Source organism: Platalea leucorodia, assembly GCF_965183815.1.
Source record: "Platalea leucorodia genome assembly, chromosome: 1".
Lineage (NCBI taxonomy): Eukaryota > Metazoa > Chordata > Aves > Pelecaniformes > Threskiornithidae > Platalea > Platalea leucorodia.
Window position 1 is genome coordinate 77,439,220 of NC_138823.1, and position 22,147 is coordinate 77,461,366.

The 22,147-nt window shown below is 36.1% G+C and overlaps 1 protein-coding gene across 1 annotated transcript in view; it reads right to left on the minus strand.

The window, feature by feature from the left end:
• Positions 1-22,147, minus strand: part of ABCA13 (ATP binding cassette subfamily A member 13) — a gene marked incomplete at both ends in the record, with an annotated part of 196,115 nt that overhangs the window by 39,461 nt on the left and 134,507 nt on the right. The window contains 6 exons of the mRNA XM_082329177.1: positions 4,409-4,518; positions 5,841-6,033; positions 6,311-6,500; positions 11,837-11,957; positions 15,374-15,551; positions 16,152-16,206. Of these exons, the coding sequence (XP_082185303.1) occupies positions 4,409-4,518; positions 5,841-6,033; positions 6,311-6,500; positions 11,837-11,957; positions 15,374-15,551; positions 16,152-16,206 (847 nt within the window). The remainder of the gene's footprint in view (positions 1-4,408; positions 4,519-5,840; positions 6,034-6,310; positions 6,501-11,836; positions 11,958-15,373; positions 15,552-16,151; positions 16,207-22,147) is intronic.

Genomic DNA, 22,147 nt, shown 5'->3' on the forward strand with positions numbered 1-22,147 from the left:
TTTAATTTGTAGTGTATCAAAAAGAGAAAAGCTTAATACAGATCAGAAGCCTTCCATTCCCCAAAAGAATGCCCCCCCCCCCATCAAGAAGAATGCCAGGAAACCCTGATTTGCGGAAGAAATGAAGTTGGCTTTAGTATTTAATAAACATTCCTGCTTAATAATAGCCGGTCTTAGGAATCTCAGTGATATTGAAAACTGTTACATAACATCTAGCTTTTATGCATTTTAGCAAGCTTTTGTTATGAAAACAGACACAGTTTTCTCTCAGGTTCTTAGCAATAAGCTCCTTTTTGTTGTATTAAACATTCAACAAACAAAAAACCTAGAGGCCAACAAATCTTTTAGAAGTACTTGAAGATGTCGTGAATCTGCTCTTCTGCCCTGTTAAAAAGGCAGCTGCCACTCAGAAGTACATTTTTCTTATTTTCTTTGAGAATCTAGCAGGAGTTCCCTGAATACAACTTGATTATCAATGTGTGAGGCTCTTTCTATATAAGCCCATGGACCTCCAAGGTGTTTTAGGTTGAACTTCCCAAAAGTCTACTTTGCAATTCAACACACACTTTTGAAAAAGCTCATCTTCCATTCCCAGTCCCCTGTGTTATGCAAAGGTGCAAAAGCTGTCCCGTAAAATTCAAGGTTGTTTTCGGTGCACCTGCCTCACAGAGACACTTTTGTTTGGGGTGGTTTTTTGTTGTTACTGTTTGTTTGTGTTTCTTTAAACCAGTTATATGGTAAATAACATCTTAAAGTATGCTTTCATGTTGGATTTATAAAACACAGTGGGGGAAATGAAAGTAGCACACATGATGTGCAGGGAGAGCATTTAACCTATTGTTAAATGCCAGTAGCATACCAAAGTTGACCTCAGAAGAATTTCTGACTGTTTAGTCACAGGTACGTAACATGTCTAGTAAAAGGAATATAAGCGTTGTTAAATTATTTTGGGATTTTTTGAAAAGTTATCTTTAGGAGTTCTGAAAAAATAAGTCATGTAGTCAATAAACATAGTGTTAGTGACAATACATGTTGTGATGAAACATATTCTTATAACTTTATATTTGCTTTCAAGTGGATATTAGGATTTTGGAATTGTCACACCAGATCAAATCGTTTGCCCAAATACAGATTGGTACCATGTTGTACAGGGAAAGCCATATGCAATCCATGAATGCACAGGTGGGACCAAAGGCAAATCCCATTAAAATCTATAGAAAAGTACCCCTCAAAATCCAAACAAAACCTGGGAGATTAAATACTGCCTTGAGGGCAATATCTTATCAAAAGTTATTACAGATTATTTTCTTTCTGTAAATTTCAAATCCTCTTCAGACTCATACAAACTTCTGACCTCCATGATATCCTGGTACAAAGCATTCCGCCAGTTCCAAAGAACACCAAATGTTAATTTTTACCTAATTTTAAATCACTTTTGTTATTGTTATTGCTGCTGTTGCTTAATGTCTGAAAATTTTTGTCTTCTGTTCTGGGAAACTATAAATGAAAACAACCATCTAAAAGTCTCTATCACTATTGTAAAGCCTCACTCATATCACTTCTTAGTCTCTTAAGAATCATTTTTCCAAAATCTCTTTAGTCATTCCTTCTTCATGAATAACAATTATTTGATGGTCATTTTAGTTCTTTGTTATCAAATTATTTTTACACTGAATCCCTTGAAAAAAAAGTTGTTATGAAAGATAATGACTAAGAACAGTAGCAGCACACATTCAGTGTGGCACTAAAAGCAACACAGTTGAAATGACGGTGTGTAGTAGCAGAGCATGTAAATATACCTCAGAATATTAATAGGTCTTGCCTACACAGAGAGGAATTAGGACAAAGGAACATGCACCAAGAGGAGAAACATAAGGACTATCTTTTCAGTGTCAAATGGCAGCCCTCCACCCTGCACTCCATCGCAGCAGGCCTGGTGACACAACAAATTGGCACTGCGTAGCTGAGTATGCACTGAGCCCACAGTACCTACTGTGACTAAGCTGCAAGCTGGTTACTGGCACTTGAAACATAGTCAGAAGTAATTTCTAGAAGTGACTGTGTCAACACTTTTGTTGTTTCAAAGCAAAAGGAGAGTGTATATGCCATACACACTTCAGTTCCCTATGGCCGGCCTGGTCTTTCTGCTGCTGTGTTCCTAATGTGCTAGGAACTTGCCGTTTAACTTGAAGGATTAAACCAACTTCAGTGGAGATGTACATTCTCCTGTCAGTCTCTTCCCTGAACTGAGTAGAATTACTCACACAAGAAGTTATAGACGTGAAATTAAGCAGCTGTCCCTCACCTTTCCGCTGCTGTTAGTTACTAGCTCTTTGCTTTGTTGTGGCATCTCCCTAACTATCTGAAATAGCTCTGTTCTTCTGATACAGGCACAAACTTGGCACAATAGGAGGTGTGCTCTGTCTGAGCCTGGAACAGAGACTTTGGTCACAGAATCATGTGGATGTGTCTTGTGTCATTAGCTTGGTCGTCTTATGAATTCATGAAGTTCTACTTGTGTTTCATGTGAAATCCTAAGTGACCACAAATTGAAAAATATCCTGCTACCAGAGAATGAAGGCTGCATATAGGTGAAACAATATAGAAACTTTGATAGTTGCAAAGCAGAAGAGTAGCATACATGCAAAGTCAGCGGGTGACTAGCACAAGTATGCAACAGAAGCAAAGGTAATCCTAAAGTAGTCTTCAAGACCGCTTCCCTGACAGAACTTACCTACGCTCATTAAAACAGCTGTCAGACCTAAACAGCTAGCATTTTGGGCACATAATAGAGAAGCTAAGAACTTTTTTCCCTAAAATGTTTTTCTTCTGTCTCTTCTTTTTGGGCTTCCTTAATGAATGCAGCATCCTGGACATTTGGATGTTTCACCTAGGGGCCATCTGTACGGAAAAATTTCTCTTGCAACTTCTGGATCTTGTCCATACAGTGTCTTTGGAGATGCATTGTACTAGAACTCAGAGTAGAATTCATATTAATAACTATATACCACCAGGTAAAAGATTTTTTTGCTCTTCACACTTTTGGTAAACATAAGATACTCTGTCTGGAACTATGTAATTTCTTGAAGAGGATCCCTTTAAACTCTAATGTTGTTATCTGAAAAGCAACTGCCATGATGTTAGGGCCTGTTGTGATAGGACAAGGGATAATGGTTTTAAACTAAAAGAGGGTAGATTCAGATTAGATATAAGGAGGACATTTTTATGATGAGGGTGGTGAAACACTGGAACAGGTTGCCCAGAGAGGTGGTAGATACCCCATCCCTGGAAACATTCAAGGTCAGGTCGGACGGAGCTCTGAGCAACCTGATCTGGTTGAAGATGTCCCTGCTCATTGCAGGGGGTTCAGACTAAATGACCTTTAGAGGTCCCTTCCAACCAAAACTATTCTATGATAATGAAAAAAATCAAACAAAACACACTTAAGTAAAATCATGTTTAGTAGTGGTGATGGTGTCCATTTCAAAAGAAGTCTAAACTTTCCAGAAAACTGAATTTTGCCATGACTGGAACTACTGACATTTTGAAGTTAAATCTGCTGATCATTATCTTTGTAAAGAAGTGAGGAAATACTGACCTATGAAAGCATTTAATTTCTAAAACAAAGAAATGTAACTTGTCATTTTGGAAATTCCAAAATGCTTCCTTTAAAAATTTTCTGAATTAAACACTTCACCTGTCTTTCTCCAAAATACATATTTTGAAATAGACATCATTTAGGAAAAGAGAAGTTTTAAAATTGTTAACTAGCCCAGAATACATTTATATATACACATATACATTTTACTTTGGCCTGACTAAGTAATTTTACTCCTCCTCCAGTTTTTCTGGGAAAAACAGTAAATGTTGGTTACATCTAACCCAAAAAGTCCATTATTCACTTATCACTCCATAAAGTTAGCCTCAATATCACCAACACTACCTCCTATCCTAATTACGTAGCATATTGATCAAGTAATTAATTAATTACTCTGAAGGACACAAGTGTCAGAAAACATTTTAAAATTATTCACTTGAAGCACTGCTCATCAGCCTAAGGCTGGAAACCTTTCAGTGCAGCACTAGTATGGGGGATATATGTCCATGCATATGGCATACAGTATGTTAAGATTTTTGTTACAATTTTAAAAGGCTGTATGTTAAGACTTCCTAGAGCCTACTCTGTTGCTACCAAACAAGTTTATTCTCAATTAACAGAGCTGTCAGACGGAATTAAATAATGCTAAAATGCTTTCCCGCAGAGACTTAACAGCAGTAAAGCAATATACATTTAAAAGTGAACAAAACAGGTCCTTAGAGTACAGTATAAAGGACTGAAGATGTGCTGAGTCTTTGATCATTAGCATTATCAATTAGCACTATTCTGATCAAACCCTGTGTTATTTACCCTGTAGGAGTCCTGATAACAGCACGTCCTGCAGATGGGATGATATCTCCAGTCAGCATCTTAAATGTTGTGCTTTTCCCAGCTCCATTTGTTCCCAGGAGTCCAAAACACTAACAGAGATTAAAAAAAAAAAAAAAAAAAAAAAAAAAAAAAAAGGCAATCAATCTGCTATGCTGAAAGAAATAAGTAATATTAATTCTTCAATAGTTTCTCTCCTTTTTATATTTCCTATCATATGTCTGTAAGATACTGTATATGGATATACTGCATGTGCAAATTCCCTTTCCCACGGAAAATAAATTTTAAAAAAACCCCATATATAGAGTATTTTGATTACCCGCTAATTCCTAAAAGTGACTTATTTAGGGTTCTAGCCCTCTACTTAAAACCCTGCCCAGTAACTAAATGCGTTATTTATCCATATTATTAGTAAATGCTAGATTTGAACCTGAGGGGTCCTACTTGAGAGCCCTGACTATGTAGAGTCAATATTTCTCAGTTTCTCATGAGCTGCTTCACTCTGTAAAAGTAAATGAACACTGAACAGCCAAGACACACACGCTGACTCTGAACAGTTATTTCAGGCCGCTAGCTGCAATGAATATATGCTTAAGCTAGGACAGGATTCATATTAAGTCTACTTATAGCACTTCATAACTTTTAAAATACTTGTTTCATGAACTACTTTATCAATAAATAGGCTTTAATCAGCAGTAACATCCTCCTGGTTACCCCAGTTACCCAACAACTGATCTATAACTGGTAGGATGTCACCGGACCTGCACTGCCGTGCACTAGTTCCTCATATTTTCCAATTTGCTATTAGCAATCAATAAAAGTCTTTTCCTTACCTGTTCTGAAATTAATATCTGCAATTCCCAAAAGCATCAAAATCATGGGAAAAAAACCAAACCAACCCAAATAAATGCTGTTCTGAAATCTTTAGGATTACCACATTCAGTGCTAAATTTCAGTTTATTAAAATGGTATATTAGTATATTATATGCTATATTAAAATACATTGTGATGATTTCAGCATGGGAACTACAATTTTGCCTTGGTGACAAATTCAGGATTCAGTCCACAGTTTACAATTGACATAGGTATTCTTTGCTTTCCCTCTGGACATTGAACTGCTATGCTACTTACTTGTTTTCTTATGCTAGCCTATAAAACAGTAACTTGGTAAAGATAAGCAAGAAGAAAAAATTAAGACTGATGAATATATAACCCAAAAAATAAGTGAACTGTTGCTTCTTAAACACCACCAGATCTTCAGCTTTTGTCCAGTTATTGATTTTCAGAAATTACTACAATTGAAATTGTTCTGCTGCTATCTACAGATCTTTGATTGTAGACATCCTGAGTATGTCTGAACAATTGCTCAGAACGAAGTGTTCTTTTCTGAAAGGAAAAAAAAAGACCTCTTTACCTCTCCCCTAGGTATTCCCAAGCTTATGCTTTCCACAGCTGTATTCTTCTTACTGAAACCTCCATAACACTTCCTGAGGTTGTACAGAAGGAGAACATCATTAACAGTTCTTCCACCAAAGAGTCGCTGTCGCTCCATTTCTACATCAACATCTTCTGAAGGGCTGACCATGCTGTTAATTGAACACTGCCCCCTAAAACAGAAGATGATACATGGCAAATTGGACATTGCTGTACTCTGGATAACTCCGTTTTATTTCCCTAGTTGCAATCTCTTAAAGCTTAGTGATCAAACCTCAGCAGAATTCAAGGGAAATTGCAACTACTTGTATTTTTTATGCAGTTTCCACTAATTCAGGTACACCACGTTATCAGAAGTATTTATCTTTGGGTCTTCAAAGGAATCCACTATTTTATTTCTTCAAAAATTAACTCAGTGTCCTCTATGGCAGAATACAAACGGTAACACACCTTGGTTTCTGAAGGAGATCCCAATGAAGAAAAAGCCGTAAAAGAAGAAGTAGCGTTCCCTGCAGGGCCATTTCCACAAAAATCCAGCCCAGGAAATTCATCTCAAAGGGGCTCACATAGGAATCTATTCCAAAGTTGCTGGTCAGGTCAAACTTGATCTGATTGTATGAAAGTTCTATTAAACCCTGGCCTAAGCAGAATTGTGGGAACACGATGAACACCCATTTGAGGATATTGTAGATATTCTGAAAACTCTGTATTAAGATTCAGTGCGGGGGAGGGGGGGGGGAGGGGACGGGACGGGGGACGGGGGACGGAAGAGAGAGGAAAAAAAAAAGGAATAAAAATTACTTTTCTCCAACAGCATATTAAGCACACTTACAAAGCTGGATACAGCATTCCAATCTCACTCAAGGTGAACTGATTTCAGAAGAGCATATTGTGAACTATTTTGGGGCAAGGTTTATCTCTTACTGTATTTTAGAGTGCCTAGGGCCATGGAATTCTGGTTTTAGTTGAGGTTCACAGATGGTAACAAAACACATGTGGCCATGATGATTCTATTTTCTTAAAATTTTAATATTTGAATGCTGTTAATTCTAAATCACCAACTTAAACCCAAGTCAACACCAAATCTGCCTTCAAACTTGAGTGACATGTAATCCAGATTTGACTTCCAACATCAAGTTTTTGACCTGGTACATGCATAGATATTCATACACATCCTGGATCTCCTCTCTATCAAGTTGCCATTATGACTAATGAAAATTACATACACGGAGTGAGACTGCATATTACTGTTCATACAGTGTATTACAGATCCTAGGAATATGTGGCTTATCTCTTATGTCAGTATTATTCATATATTATTTTATAATGCATATAATCCATTCAATGGACCAAAACAGCTCCCATTATGTGCCAATTACAACTTAATGGTCTGGAAAATGTCAAGGTTTCAATTAAGGCTGTTTTTCCATTATTACAGTGGGGTTTTTTTGTTGCTGTTATAAACAAGTTAAAATTCAAGATGGTAACAAGCAATACAGTATACACTAGGACAGAAAAATCATGAACATTTAAAACACGTTTCTCTGCTGGAAAAAATATTGTCTGTGCATATGCATAAACATAAATATATATACATACAAACATATAGGCGCATGCATGTGTGTGCATACATCTCACTTACGAGTAACATAAAGCAAAAGTTATATACTGACCTGCACTTTGGAAATTATAGTTAACAAACGAGGTAAGAGAGTCACCAGCATGGTACACAGGCCAAAGACAAAATTTAAGGAGATGTAAGATATAAAAGCTACATCTGAACTTGAAAAGAATCTGGATACAAGATACATCCACGGTAAAGTTGCATAGCTGAAAGTTTAAAGAAACAATCATCACAAATAAGTTATGTTTTGGCCTCAACTGAAAAAAAAAAAAAAAAAAAAAAAAGACGCCATTATCATACTAGGAAATAAAACAATAGCTACTCCTTATTTTTAAGTTGCAAACAACTCTTTTGACCAACTGAGAGAAAAGAACAAATTTGAGATATGTTTTCTTTATCAAATATAGATGTACACATAGCTACTGCCATGTGATGGGCAGATATGACCCATTTTTGCATATATCAACTGCATATATTTACTTCCTCTGTTCCAGAAAGCTTACAACCCCGATTTCTGAATGGTTATAAAACCAGGCATCTTAAGAAGCTTCTTACACAGAGACAAAATTAAACCCAAATATTTGAAGCTTAAATCTTGGATGCTGAGCAATCAACTTTTCTTAGAGGCTTTCATAGAAAGAAAAAAGAACAAAAAAAGGAAGGAGAGAGTAAGCAGAGAGAAAAAAAAGAATGGGGAAACAAAAAAGAAGGAAAAAATCATTAATCCTTGAACTGGAAGTAATATTTGTGCCAGTGATATCTGAGAACTCAAATTTGCCAGAGATCATGTTAACATTGTTATTACCTAAAACAGGTTATCGGTTAGTAGAGTAGTAGCCATCAAAAATGAGTGCATAGTTACTTCATAGCACAAGGATGATAAGACAGCATGTCCACGGCTACATCATTTTCAATACAAATCTTTAAAGGATGAGGGAAGGCACCCTCATCCTCGCAAGTCAAATGACGCCTATCCAAAATGGATATAATATCATATTTTTCATGAAGAGGAAGATATGTCTAGCCAGACTAAAAAAATGCCCAGGCAATTTGATGAGCATGAATGTCATGTAAAGGAAATTTATTTTCCGTTCAACATAGCACAAGACGTATCTATCAAACAAACAGTATATAGACTGCAGGAGCATAGGTATCAGCGTACACCATTGCATGATGATAAATAGATATATACAGTGTGTGTGTATATATATATAGTTGTATATATAAATACTTCTTATATAGTATTGCTATGTGTGTATATAGTTGTTTTAATAGTGAGCTTAATGCAAGAGCAACTAGCCAAAAATCTGTGAATTCACTTCTTCATTGCATTAAACAGTAGTTTAGATTATGAGTCATAAAAGTCCCTTTTAAATTCAGTATTGTGTACTTTACAGCTGAACTTTTTTCATCTAAGAATGCCAAAATCCTTTACCTTAAGAAAGAAAATTTCAAATCCTGCTGTGAAGTAATAGTGATGTTATCCTCAGTTTACAGGAAGATAAAGGTTAAAAGACATAATGTTTGGGTCTTAAATGAAGATTGTAAGTATTCAAGATCACACTATGCTTTTCAGCATCCTGTTGCTATTCTTAATCATACAATCTTTTCTTCCCTTCATGCACATACCAAAATCACTGCTCTAAGTTTTGCTCTGGATTACAATACCGTAAATACAACAGTTCATCCTTGGAAACAGCTCAGGAAAGAGACATGATTTAGAGTGCTGTTACTCTGCTGTAAATGAAAGCAAAACTTTGTTTGCTTATAGCTGCTAAGAAATGAGTAAGACTTTCAGAATACTAAAATTGTATGATGTTAGAACGCAGTCTTTAAAGTAGCTGCCAGTCATGCCTACGTTTCTATCTTAACTCTTTCTTTTCCTTCAGCTTCAGCTGTAATTTTTTATTTTGTCAGTATCAAAGATAGAGCATTTTGGACAAAAGTGTTTAAGCAGTTGTACTATAAACCACTTCTGATATCAGCTAAAAGAGGAAAAAATGCAGTTTAGTTAAGAGATCATTGTATTTTTAAAGGAAATCAGTTTTAAAGTAGCACATTAGGAAATTGTTGTTTTTTCTTTCAAGCACACCGCCTTCTGGCACATAGCTTAACTTTTTCATATAACTGGGCTATTTTTATTATAGATCAGAAATGCTGCACAAGTGTACCTGAAGAGAAAAATAAAATTTTAAAAGGAAAAAATGCATTATGGAATGCAGATAAAATTACATGCACAGTAGTGGGGAAGGATAAAATGACCACAATAGGCTTCATCACATTTGCTGTGTAGTTAGGCTGAGTAAAGGCTAGAATAGGAAGAGTGGCAACTCTGAAATTTATCAGTGTCTTTGAGACATGTTAAATTTACTGACTGACAGTTATTGTATATTTAATACATGTTAATACACATTGAATACATAGACCTTCTTGTTAAAAATCACTATAATATCTGTTATGTCAGCCAAAGCTGAACAGTACAGGAGGGATTATGCTGACATGATTATGCTGCATCTGCAGTCAACAAAAAAATTTTTAGAAGACAGTCCAGCTTTTCAGTCTGTGCTAGTTTCTTCTGAAATACCCAAACTTTAACTCAAGATTTTGGTTAAAACAATGCCAGCATAACTCTTAGCCCTGGGGATTTAGTAGTACACTGTAGGCAGGACCAAAGCCTAAAGCACACCACAGAAAACACATCATGACTTCAGCAGACTTGTAAGTATGTACTGTATGGTTCGTTTGCTGCTTGACTAAGATCTCTATAGAGGGCTATTCTTACGCTAGGGTCACAGAAACTGGTTTACAAGAAGGATACAACAGTTGTAAAATTAAAAAAAAAAAACAACAAAAAAACAAGGATGAGATTTAGCAGCGTAAAGCCTTTGCATGAAGACTGATAAGAATGTCTGTCTTTAACTTGAAGAAATCAATTGGTAGTAGTGCAGAAGGAAGGAGGAGGAAGAGAGTAGATACAGAGAGGAGAAAAGTATTAACTGTGGATGTTTCATCTGAGTTATTTACAAGATCCTGGCATCGTGACCTCTAGAATAATACGTACTAGTCTGGCCACTCATGCCCAAGAAAGATGAGCTCAAACTGGAGTTATAGGGAAAAATGATAAATAGAATTATCCAGGGAATAGGAAGACCTTTTTACAAGAGACTTGGCTTGTTTGGGCTTGCAAAAGGTGTTTGATGAGGAAGAATTATGAAGTATGGCTCCAAATAAATTTAGGCTGGAATTTCAAAGAATACATTCAGCTATGGAGATACTGAAACAGTTTTCCAAAAAAAGGAGTTGCTGGAGGCATGAGATCTTGAAAGCAGTTTCAAGATGAAATACAGTAAGGTTTCTTTTTGAAGTGTTTATCTGAGACTCTTCCTGGAATGGAACATGACCTGATCTTGCAGAAGGTCCTTTCTACTTTCCTTCCCTGTGATTCTCTCATGGAACAGTTATATTTCATTATCTAAACACCTGTCTCATAAGATGTGCATTCTCCCCTAGAAAGATAGCAACAATTAGTCACTTGAGATAAGGAAGAAACTTTTTCTCAGAATGCTTATGCTGTAACTATTCATCTTCAGCATTTCTCACATCACCTGGGACTGCACATGGGAAGAGTTAAAGGAACAGAACAGGCAGACCATTAGTTTGATTGAGCCCAGGGCTCAACAGCCTTATTTCTATAAAGAAATCAATCCTCCATTTAACCAGTTATTTTCACTTTTTATAACTGTTTTTTCACATGAAACTAAGCAAAGGAGTGACATGGGAGGACTTTCCTCTCTCACAGTACAATTTTGGAGACAAATCTCCAGCCAGCCCAGTACTCCGCATTGGACAGACTTCTCATTGGAAATAAAAATTCCTGGAGCTCTGTAAAATTACCGAATTACAGAAAATGGGTAAAACTACAATAAAAGACAAACACTTCTTACCTTCTTGATGATATTCTGCACAGCTAAGCACTGAAATTCTGACCTATGTTATTATTCCCTCATTTTCTGGAAGATAACACGTAATCAATTTCTAACAGCAAATGATTGTTATACAGGCTGAGTATTTTCTTAGACATTTCCAGTCTTTTTTTTTTCTTTCTGTTTTTTGGTTTTGGTTTTTTTTGGTTTGGTTTTGTTTTGTTTTCTCCAATGCTTGAGCAAATCTCCCTCCACCTTCTGCACAGAACTTTCAAACTCATGTTTCAGCCTGTTTTCTCACTATCTTTTGCTGAATCATAATCATTTCCAAAGAGAGAAAATCATGCATCCAGCAGCAGGTGCAAACCAAGTCTAAAGATTTCTGTTTGTTTCTTACAAGCTATAATTCCATAGTAGCATTTCCAATACCGTACCCAAAGAGTATCAGCAGGAGAACAGTGGCTGCCAAGTTCTTTCGGAAAGTGAAGGCTGATAGCTGGAAGGCACTAATAACACCAACACACAGCGTGACTGGAGCCATGTAAAACAGCTAGAAACAGAAGAAAAAGGGCACTTAGCAGGTGAACATCTCTTACTGGTCTTACTTAATTAGTGTAGAAGGGGTCTACAAATTAACTTTTCCATATTTGCAATATAATTACACTATAAATTAGGAAGAATTAGGCAGAAGAGCTATGAGATTTCATAGTCCACACTTGCTGTGAACTGCCACTCTTACACATATATACATGAAACAGCCTGCCAAAATAAAATCCGACTACAGAATATTCCCCTTAATTCCATTTTTATTGACCTTTCCAATACATCCATTTAACAAGCTATCTCTTCCAGATAATGAGTCCGTATGGGACTATTGCTCCAAAACATCAAATTATACTGTGAATACAGAGTCTTGGATTCAGAAATAGCAGTTTCACTGATTGGTGCTTCAGTCACAGGAGAATAGTAAGGATACAATTTTAAAAGAGACTTTAATGAAGGACCATGTGTGCTGATGAAGCAAATGACAACTTTTAATGGGAACAGACATAATATTTAGAAGAGTTACAGCCATTAGGCAACAGGGAAAGCAGTTTCTCCATTTAGTCTCTTGACATAATGGTAACCAAATACTTAAGGGGGGGAGGATGTGATTGGTACAGGGGATTCATATCCAAGTATTCAAGAGAGACACATTCTGCTTGCAACTAGCAATGGCAAGATGTGAAAATGTGTGCTCAGTTCCCTTCTTGGTGTCTGTCTGCTCTGTGCATTGCAGCTGAGCTTGTTAGGGCAGTGACTGCCTCCATTGCTGCTTATATAATATTTAACCTTATTCTAATATAACTGAGATTCTGAGATGCAACTGCAATAGAGGCAACAAATCAAGGTCTAGCTAAATATTCAGTGTAGAAGAACAACATCCTTACTGTTAAAATTGGACTTTCATACTGAAGTACAAAGCAAACCTGTTCAAAATTAAACTAGAGAGCATCACTTCTTTGCCAATGTGAGGACAGACATTTTTTTAAGAGAAGGGCAATGGAGTGAAATGTAGAAAAATGTAATGTTCTCATCTTATTCACAGTGTACCTTATTCAGTGCTGTGTACAAATATCATACCATACCACTCCACAAATTTAGGTTTCAGTAATCCTGGAGCTGTTTAAAAAATGTGGTAGAGAAGTCATAAAGCATCTGAGTCCCAGTATGTTTCAATGGACCTGGGACTTTTTTCTAGAAATAAATAAATAACTTTAAACATTAAATTCTATTAGAAATATTACCTGAAAGCATGGTGTGTTATAAAAGTTGCGCATGCACAAATAAAATAACCTTAATTTTGCACCTCTAGTGACACAAGTTTAATCTGAACAAAACGTCTCTATTTCTTATGAAATTTTCTTCGTACTTACATATTTTCCATTTGTTGAACATAGTAAAGAATACCATTCACATTTATAAATACAGTAAGAACAGGCTGATTCTCATGACAGCAATTTCATAAATCAAATACTTCCGCAGGTCTAGTAAAGATTATGCTACCAATAATACAGGACACAGCCTATAATACTTGAAATATGTAGAGGGATTTCAAATTTGACAGTTCATATATTCATGTGTTCAGTGTCCCTAGATGATCTGCAGCACAATTAGCATTTAAAGCAGTGTCTGTTCTTTCCCAGATCATGATTGATCATGCAGTACTGTGCTGAATTTGTGAGAACATTTTGAAAGGAAGAGATGGGCAGAAAATAATGAGGAGTTGACTTTGCTGCACAAGGAGAAACAGAAAGATGAAGGACTGAGTTTTTAACTAAGCCCTCTTATCTGACACAGCAGAAAAAGGAATACAAAGATTGACTGGCCAAGTAAATAACGTTTGGAAAAACGTGCTCTTACTTCAAGCTTGCTCAAGTGTGAAAATCCTGATTTCAAGCATGGATGGGTGAAGCTCTAATGTTTCAGATTTAGAATAGTCTGAATGAGAACAGAGAGTGTTCCAAAAAATCTCTGTTCTTGATCAGGCTAGTTCATGGTTGTGTTGCCTATGCTAGATCCCAGCCCTTCCTTCCATGACCCAGTGTGTTAAGCAAGGTGCAGAAAGTTTATGTCCCTTATCTAGGGCCAAAAATCTTTTTACTTTTGAATAACCCAGGTGAAACCAATTGTTCTCTATTGCCTCTGAAACCAATCTCCCAATCCAAAACACCCTCTTTGAGAAGTGAACTATCAACACACAGCACCCTAGTTCTTTAAAAACAGTGATTCTATGCCTTTCCCAGAAATAGATGACCTAATCTCAAATTACTGCCAAACACTCAACTAATACTATAGCAAGCCTTGTCACAAGTGAATTATGAAAAAGCCTTTCAGTAAGGGACATATACGTATGCCTTACACACACAGAGATATATATACACATATATAATTGAGAAATTTTTAATTTTAATTTTTAAGGAGTCATCTTTGAAAAAGATATTTGAAGATAATCTGTGGAATTCATGCTTAAATGGAATCCAAATGAGCTCCCATTACACAGCTGATGAAAAATCAGTGACTGGGCACTAGAAGTGACTTGAGAAAGTTAATTCTATTTCACCACCTTTGCTTATTAGCCTGAACAAAAATCAACTTCTCAGGCTTGAAGAAGGCAAGCAAAAATTCCTATTTCATTTAACTATATTGGCCTAAATCCAACCTGCCAAAGTCAGGTCTCAGTGGCATTTCTGTCTTTACATTTGATTAAAAGGGTAAGATTTAGGGAAAAATAATAACGTTTGTGATATTTTCAAAAGAAGAGAAGATTTTCAGATCTGTTAATGAACTGCATGCAGACAATACTATTTGTAATGCTAACAATGGTAGAAATTACTGTGTATGAGAAAAATAAATGTTCAGGACCGAGACTTCACCTGTTTCTGATCTAAGTTATTCTGTGTATGTGAATTCATAAATAATATTTTCTACTGTCTATCTTGCCAGATATAAAAAATACCAGTTATGGGTATCTCTCATATTACCTACCAACAGACAACATAATTATGCCTTTAAAGTAGCTGACTAGTACCTTCAGGCTTCTCCAATAATCTGAAAGATTTTACCAGTGCCAACTCAAAAAACAGAAACTCCTGCTATGAACTGCTGTGTGGAAGATTTTCTCTGCCTAGGTTGATTAGCCAGCTTCCTTTTATTTGTAAAACAGTGTAGGTACCTAAAGCTAGCATATGCTTTACCTTGCAATTCAACTTTGGAAAACTAAGAACACAATCCCTGCCTTAAAGAATTTTATCTGTTAAAGTAGGAATGGTGTCCCAATGCCTGTTAACACGATAGTCAAGAGCTGCTGCTCTGCACAATGCAAATCTTATTCACCTGTCTTGTGACCATATCTCCTTTTGCTCATTTATGACAAACTAGTTAAAAATTTACACCTGAACACATGCTGCCCCACATGATACATACCATATCACAGCAGAAGTTAGCAAGCCAATAAGTTTTGTAACCCAGGCCTGTGATGTGCTGCAAGCGTTTTGTGCCAGATACTCTGTCTTTCACTATGGCACTTCCAATGGATGCGGTAAGGATAGAGAATCCCAGCATGATGCACAGTGCTACCCCACACTGACGAACATTCTCCATTCTAGGGTACAAAGCAAAATAGCATAACGAAAACACAGTGGGGAAAAAAATCCTCACCAAACCCAAACATTTTCAAGGCCAACTTCTTACCAAAACACACTAGACACTACTACTTTAATCCTCTTTTGCAAACACCATGTTTGTACACTGTAAACATCCAATTAGAGAACAGGAGCAAGATGATGTGTTAAGTGACAAAACTATATGTGAGTTACAGAACATAGCGTGTGTTTAAAGTCTGAATAGTAAAGTGAAGCTTTTTCAAATATTCCCCCCTCTTCAGAAAATTAAAATTTAAAAACTTGACAATCATTTAAAGCAGTTAACCTGTTTGAAAATGTCATGACCTGCTCACAAATACTCTGCAAAGCACAGTCAGCGTAAATTCAGTATTTTTCTCTACAAAATAGTGCAACCATATCTGATATAAACAATAGACTTGACATATAAACACCAGATTAGAGAAAATGCTTCACTGGGTGGAACCGAATTGCATCTATCAGGTCACAACATCTATTGGTTGCAACATACATGCTTATTGAATTAATAGTTTCAATTGTCTGCTCCTTGCAGCTGTTATATATTTTAAGAGTTTGCTCACATTTTGTCCTCATCCAGCAAGGTTCCTCCATATGGCTGGCTGTAGAGTGTGATCCCTGTGAAAAGAAAAATAGATTATGAAATAGTAAATGCTATATCAGGACTTCAAGTTCTAGAGTACACTGTTGACCCCTTAATACACAAGAATGAAAAGGCTAAATACTTCATAAGCAACAGAATGAGGTCAATCACCAAGCTGCCAAACCAAATACTGTCTCCTGTTGAGTGAGCTCCAGAGTCTGGATCCATGAAAATCTAATGAATAAACATAAGTAATAGCTGCTTTTCTGCATTCTGAACTACAGAACTGGGTTCAACAACATTGTATATTACTGCAGGATCTATATTAGAGAAGAGACCAAATAAAATACCTAAAGTAGAATTTGTTCATATACCTAATTTTCTGGAGTAAGGTAGGTTGTTATTGAAATTTATATACTTGGTATTTTATCATTGTTAAAAAAATTTTTAGATTGCTGATGTTTTGCAGAGGAAAAACTGTTTAGCTAAATTCACAAAAAAAAAAAAAAAAAAGGCACACCTCAGATTAAAACTGTAGAGCTTTAAATTAAGATATGCAGTTTGGGAGACCAAGAAAAATCCTGACTAGGGAATGCATTCTTAGGCTTATTTTGGTTCTTGGTACAACCAGCCTGTAACAATCTAGCAAACTGAACTTCGGAATTGGAAGATAGTTTAGGGACAAAAACTGTGGCTTTTTGTTTTTTCTTCTTTTCAAGCAAAAGAAGAAAACTTGGGGGGGGAGGTGAGGGGGGGGGGGGGAGGGTGCAGGGCTGTCCAAATCTCTGTCAGTGCAAATGTTGCTGTCCAACTGGCCTTGATGCTGTTCCTGACTTATTTCTCTGTGTGTACCTGACAGGTGTGCCAACTGTAATGTAATACCAACTGGAAATTCTTGCAGTGAGATCAAACCAGCACTATCTGATTAGAGTATCTAAAATAAATCTATGCTGTTCCCAATTAAAAAAAAAAAAAAAAAAAAATCCATCCTAACAGCAATTATAATCTTCCCAGTATCTTTGGCAAAGAAATAAATTGTTGGTAGCCTTAGATGGACTCCACAGGGTGCCACTTAATTGAATACATTTTGTCATATTTTGTCCAGCTGCATAAAGATAGAAATTGTCTTCGTTCCAGTAACAGGTGCAATCTGACCAAGTATATCTATGCATTTATTTTTGCCCCTGTAATTTTTCATTCCTCATCTTCAATCCAAAGTAAACTAAACATCACTAAGTCACTGTGGGATAAAAAGCTGAACAGGATGGTGATTAACTTGCACACAAAACTAGTACAAGGTAAAGATTTTTCAAATACGGTTAAAAGCTGTACACTGAAGCGCAATGATAGTTAACAAATCAAAAGAAGATTCAAGCTGATAAGGTTTTGATTCATCGCTAGTAGATACATGTGCTATTTACAGAAGTCTTTCATGTCATTTGCCTACAGGGACAGTTTAAAGTTTTCCTTTGTTGTGTTGGGTTTTTTTTTTGTTGGTTTTTTTTTACACCATTATTTTTTTTAAACAATAGCTGCTATTTGTTCTGAAGCAAAAACTGGCATATCAAAGAAAACTATTTTTTCCCACTGGAACCAAGTATTAACCAATTCCATTTATGTAACGGAAAAGTAGCATGATAGAAAAAAGCTTCATTCCCACAAATTTTTTCTAAGTTTTTCCAATGATTGAATAGAGGTGTGCATACTAGAAGAAAGAATGTCTTTACTTCATGTGTATATATAGGATTCCTATTGAATTAGAAATTAGTAGTCAAAACCAGAATTAAACCAGATTTTTACAATACAAACTCAAACCAATCTGAACTTATTTTCAGATCTGGTCAGGGGAAAAAAAAAAAAAAGGAAAGAAAAAAATCTGATTTTCAGACTTAATCTAATTACAATGGAGGAAAGCTTTTGGAAAATGGGAATCCTGATAATTTCAGAAGCACTAAACCACAAAGTTAACAACATGAAATGTGCTTCTTGTACTCACTAATGCTCAGCTAAATTGGAAAAGAGCAGAAATATGTCTTCCAGGCCTTCTCTTTTATCGCCATGAGCCAAGTTCTAGTTATAGAGGATCTTCCCATGATTGTCAAGGTCTTGCCTTCATGATCAAGAATTTGAATGCTCTAACCAAGCTGTCCTCTCCCAAGCTTCAGATGACAGAAATCCTACAGTAAAATTGCTCCAGCTTAAGGGGTAGCATTTTTAGAGACTGCAAATCTTAAAATACTGCCCATGAACAGGAAATGCCAAGACTTGGAGACCTATAGGTCCTGCTGATTCACATCCCATTTCCCAGAATTGTGAGAGACAGGTAAACCTGTCGTGTGGACTGTGGTAGAGAATTGCTGCCCATAATGTGTCCAGAACTGGGGCAGTTTGCCAGGAATTCAGGAAGGTTCTCCACTAAATTCCATGAATTAATCCAGGCTGATCTGAATCGTATCCCATTGCTCTACTGCTATAAACTATCTGCTGTATTCAGTGAGAAGAATATGCACTAGAAAAAACAGAGCTGTGAATTTATGCTTGTGCAATATCCAGTATAAATGAATTCATGCTCATAAACATAGGGTTGCCCACTTGTAAGTTTTGAGAACATAGTCAACGAATTTTATAGGAGAAGATCATCTGTACTGCTGAAACTTCTCAAAAAGGCCCACAGGGAACTAATGAAACACGCAAAACATACCAAAGACAAAAATGACATCAAATATTTTATATGAAATAACTTCTGCTCAGGAATATTTAATGTGTCTGGAAATAATCTCTCTCCTGAAATCACCATGGCGTGTCCCTACTCAGTGCACAGATCCCAAGAGGAAACTAACAAAACTTTCAGATTATTGCACTGCTATTAAACAAAAATCTACAGCAGCTGACTTGGGTTCCATACACAGAAATACACTGCTATAATTCTCTAGTACAGAATAAACAGAGACTGTGACAAAAAGATAATTGCTGGGGGAAATAAAAAAACCCGTGACATTAAATAGTATAGAATCATAGAATCTTTTAGGTTGGAAAAGACCTTTAAGATCATCATGTCCAACTGTAAAGGATGCATAATGGTCCTTGCAGTCTTGCCTCACACAATACTGATCAAAAAGCAAATTGTGCTGAATTAATTTCCTTCAATGGAAGAGTCCCAAAAGGTAATTGCTCTTCTTAAAAGTAGTAACTGTTTTCTACAGTCAATTTCCATTCAAACTGTGTAGATGACAGAAAGGATTGTGTTTTTGAAAATTTACACACGCAACTGAGATTAAATTTCCCAGGGCTGCTGACTTACAATTAACCAAAGTATGACCGTGTTTTGCTAAGTTAAGTTCCATGTTAGAATTCAAAATTCTATCAATGTATTAAATATAATATTTGACTTTCATTATTTTAAATTTTTCAATTAGTCTAGAGCATGAGGGTCTTCTGCATTTGCTACATTTTTTTAATATAATGATTTCTTCCCTCCCCGCCATTGTCCAAAATAGATGATGAATTTATATAAAGCCAACAAACTGGCTTGTAATTCACAGAGGAAAAAAGAGTCCCTTGAACCTAAGGAGGAGTAAATTATAAACTATCTTCCAATAGCAAAATAAGCCAACACATTTAATATTTGCTATTTGCTACTATATGTATTTTTTATTAAAAAAGAAAAATCTTCCATGTACTTTTATAATCTATCCCTTCCTAAATTTCTCCTAACCACCTAGACCATCTTTCTTTACATATATCTCTATCCAAGACAGCTGTTAGCATGATGTAAAATGTACTTATTGATGCTTTTTTGCCTTTATATGCCTTCTTACTATTTAAAGCTGCTGTAATGATGCTTATTAAGTTGAAAACTAAACACAATCTTTGAGGACTTAAAATAAAAACCATAAATGACAGATAAGCCAAGAAGTTCTAAATGACAAAGCTCCTATTAAACAGATGTATGTGGTGTTTATGCAAGTGTTTTTTTAAGGAATGTATCTGCAAGCCTTGTGTGAACAGCCTTCAGGGCAAATTTTACCAACTCAGTATTCACAAGGGAAAAACAAGACTGACAATATCAACAAATATGATATGATTCAGCTCTACCTCTGCTCCTTTTCATAAATTTCTCAATATAAAATTATTTCTTCCACATCTACAGATTGCCCTTATATTCTCCTGACTTAATAACAACCAGAATTTTCCCAATTGTCCTAAAACATCCTTTTTCTATGTCCTTGGCACAGAGTTGGTCACATTATTTTTACAGTGATGATTTAGGCTTCTTTATGGGCACAGGTGAAAAATTGTGATAGCCTCCAATTCCAATCTTTCCAAAGCCCTCCATAAGTAATTCAAGAACAGGAAAAACTGTGACCATAAAGATCTTTATACTATATCAGGGTTTTAATGCTGTATTCAGAGAGTAAGTGAACACCATGATGCCAAGATTTTCTTAGACCTTTTAACCTTCTCCAGTATAAAAATGAGCTTGAGAAATGAGAGGCACTATTCCCCCCGATTAGAGTGGGGTGAAGAGGAGGGCATCTCAAAGAAAGAAGCATGACTGTATACATGTTAATTGATATATATGTACATGTATAGTTCTGAAAAAGAATGAAGCCAAATGTCAATCCCAACAGAGAGCACAAGCAACAAGTTATTTTGGTAATATATTTTCTTAGCTGGTTTTCAACTAAGAAACTTCTTTTTCTTTCTTTCCTCAGTTGTTTTACCTACAGTTAACTACATTTTTTTGGTGTGTTCTTTTTTTTTCTTTCTTTTTCCTTTTTTTCCTTTTTTTTTTTTTTTTTTGAAGTAAAAGACTCAGTTGCTATCTCTTGTATTGCTCAGTGAAAGACTTATCTTTACACAACTGATAAACAAGGGTATTTTTACCAGTCCTGCAAGCCACATTATTAAGGAAAAAAGAGGAGGGAAGTAGTCAGAGCTTCACAGTTTAACTATAAATTTCATGAATAACCCAGCTGGGGGTGGGGAGAGTATTTACATTGGAAATGTCACTAGGAGCTCCATGCTACACGCTTAATAGTAAAAGAAGCAATAAACAATTATTGTATCCTCTTCAGCTTCTCCATGATTTCCCCTTAGTATTCTCCCTTCCAGGCTGAACAATCCTATTCCTTTTCTTACACTGTTCTTGATTAAACTAATTTGAGATTCTGATATGTTAAAAAGGCATCCCTAACCTGGTGAAATAAATTCTTTATAAAATGTTATAAGCATTACAAGGTCCTCTCGAATAAAACACTATTGTTTTCCATTCTGGATAGGACAGTTCACATGAAAAAGGAAAACGCATCCATATTACAGACATTTGAAATGAGCAGCAGTTCATTCCTACAGTTGCAGAAGGAAAAATCCTGCCCTGTTGCCATTCAGGAACTGCACAACTCAAGACAACTTTCCTCATACCAACATCTTATTAACAGTATGCAAACTGTACCTTCAAGAGAAAGTGCTCTAGATCATCTATTTCAAATCTAAACCACCTGACCATCTGTCAGAAAAGAAAGCAACACGCAATTTGGCATAGCCTAGAGACTTGGAATGCTTCCTTCCTATAGGTTATCAAGAACACGAGGCATTGGTAGCCCAGTCCATCGTGCCTGGGTGCAATTTTCCACATAATCACATTACAAAATCTGTGGTTTTGCCGTAAAAATGAGGACAGTGATATGGACCAAGCAATACTTTTTCAGTATAGGGTGGAGAGATCTAGAGGAAAAAATCTCAAGGGTCTTCAAGCTTGTATGCCATCACCATAGGCTAATCAGAGCTGTCCTTAAGTATATTTCGTGGTTCTGCACTGTATTTTGGGTGTGTCTGAGCCTGTCTCTTGGCACTGCTTTGTAAACTCTCTCTTCTTTCTGTCAAGTAGCATGCCGAGTCTTGAGTACGTAGAGCAATTTGGATCTGTGCTACTAATTCTAAATATCATAATTGTTACAGACTTGAATAGAAGAC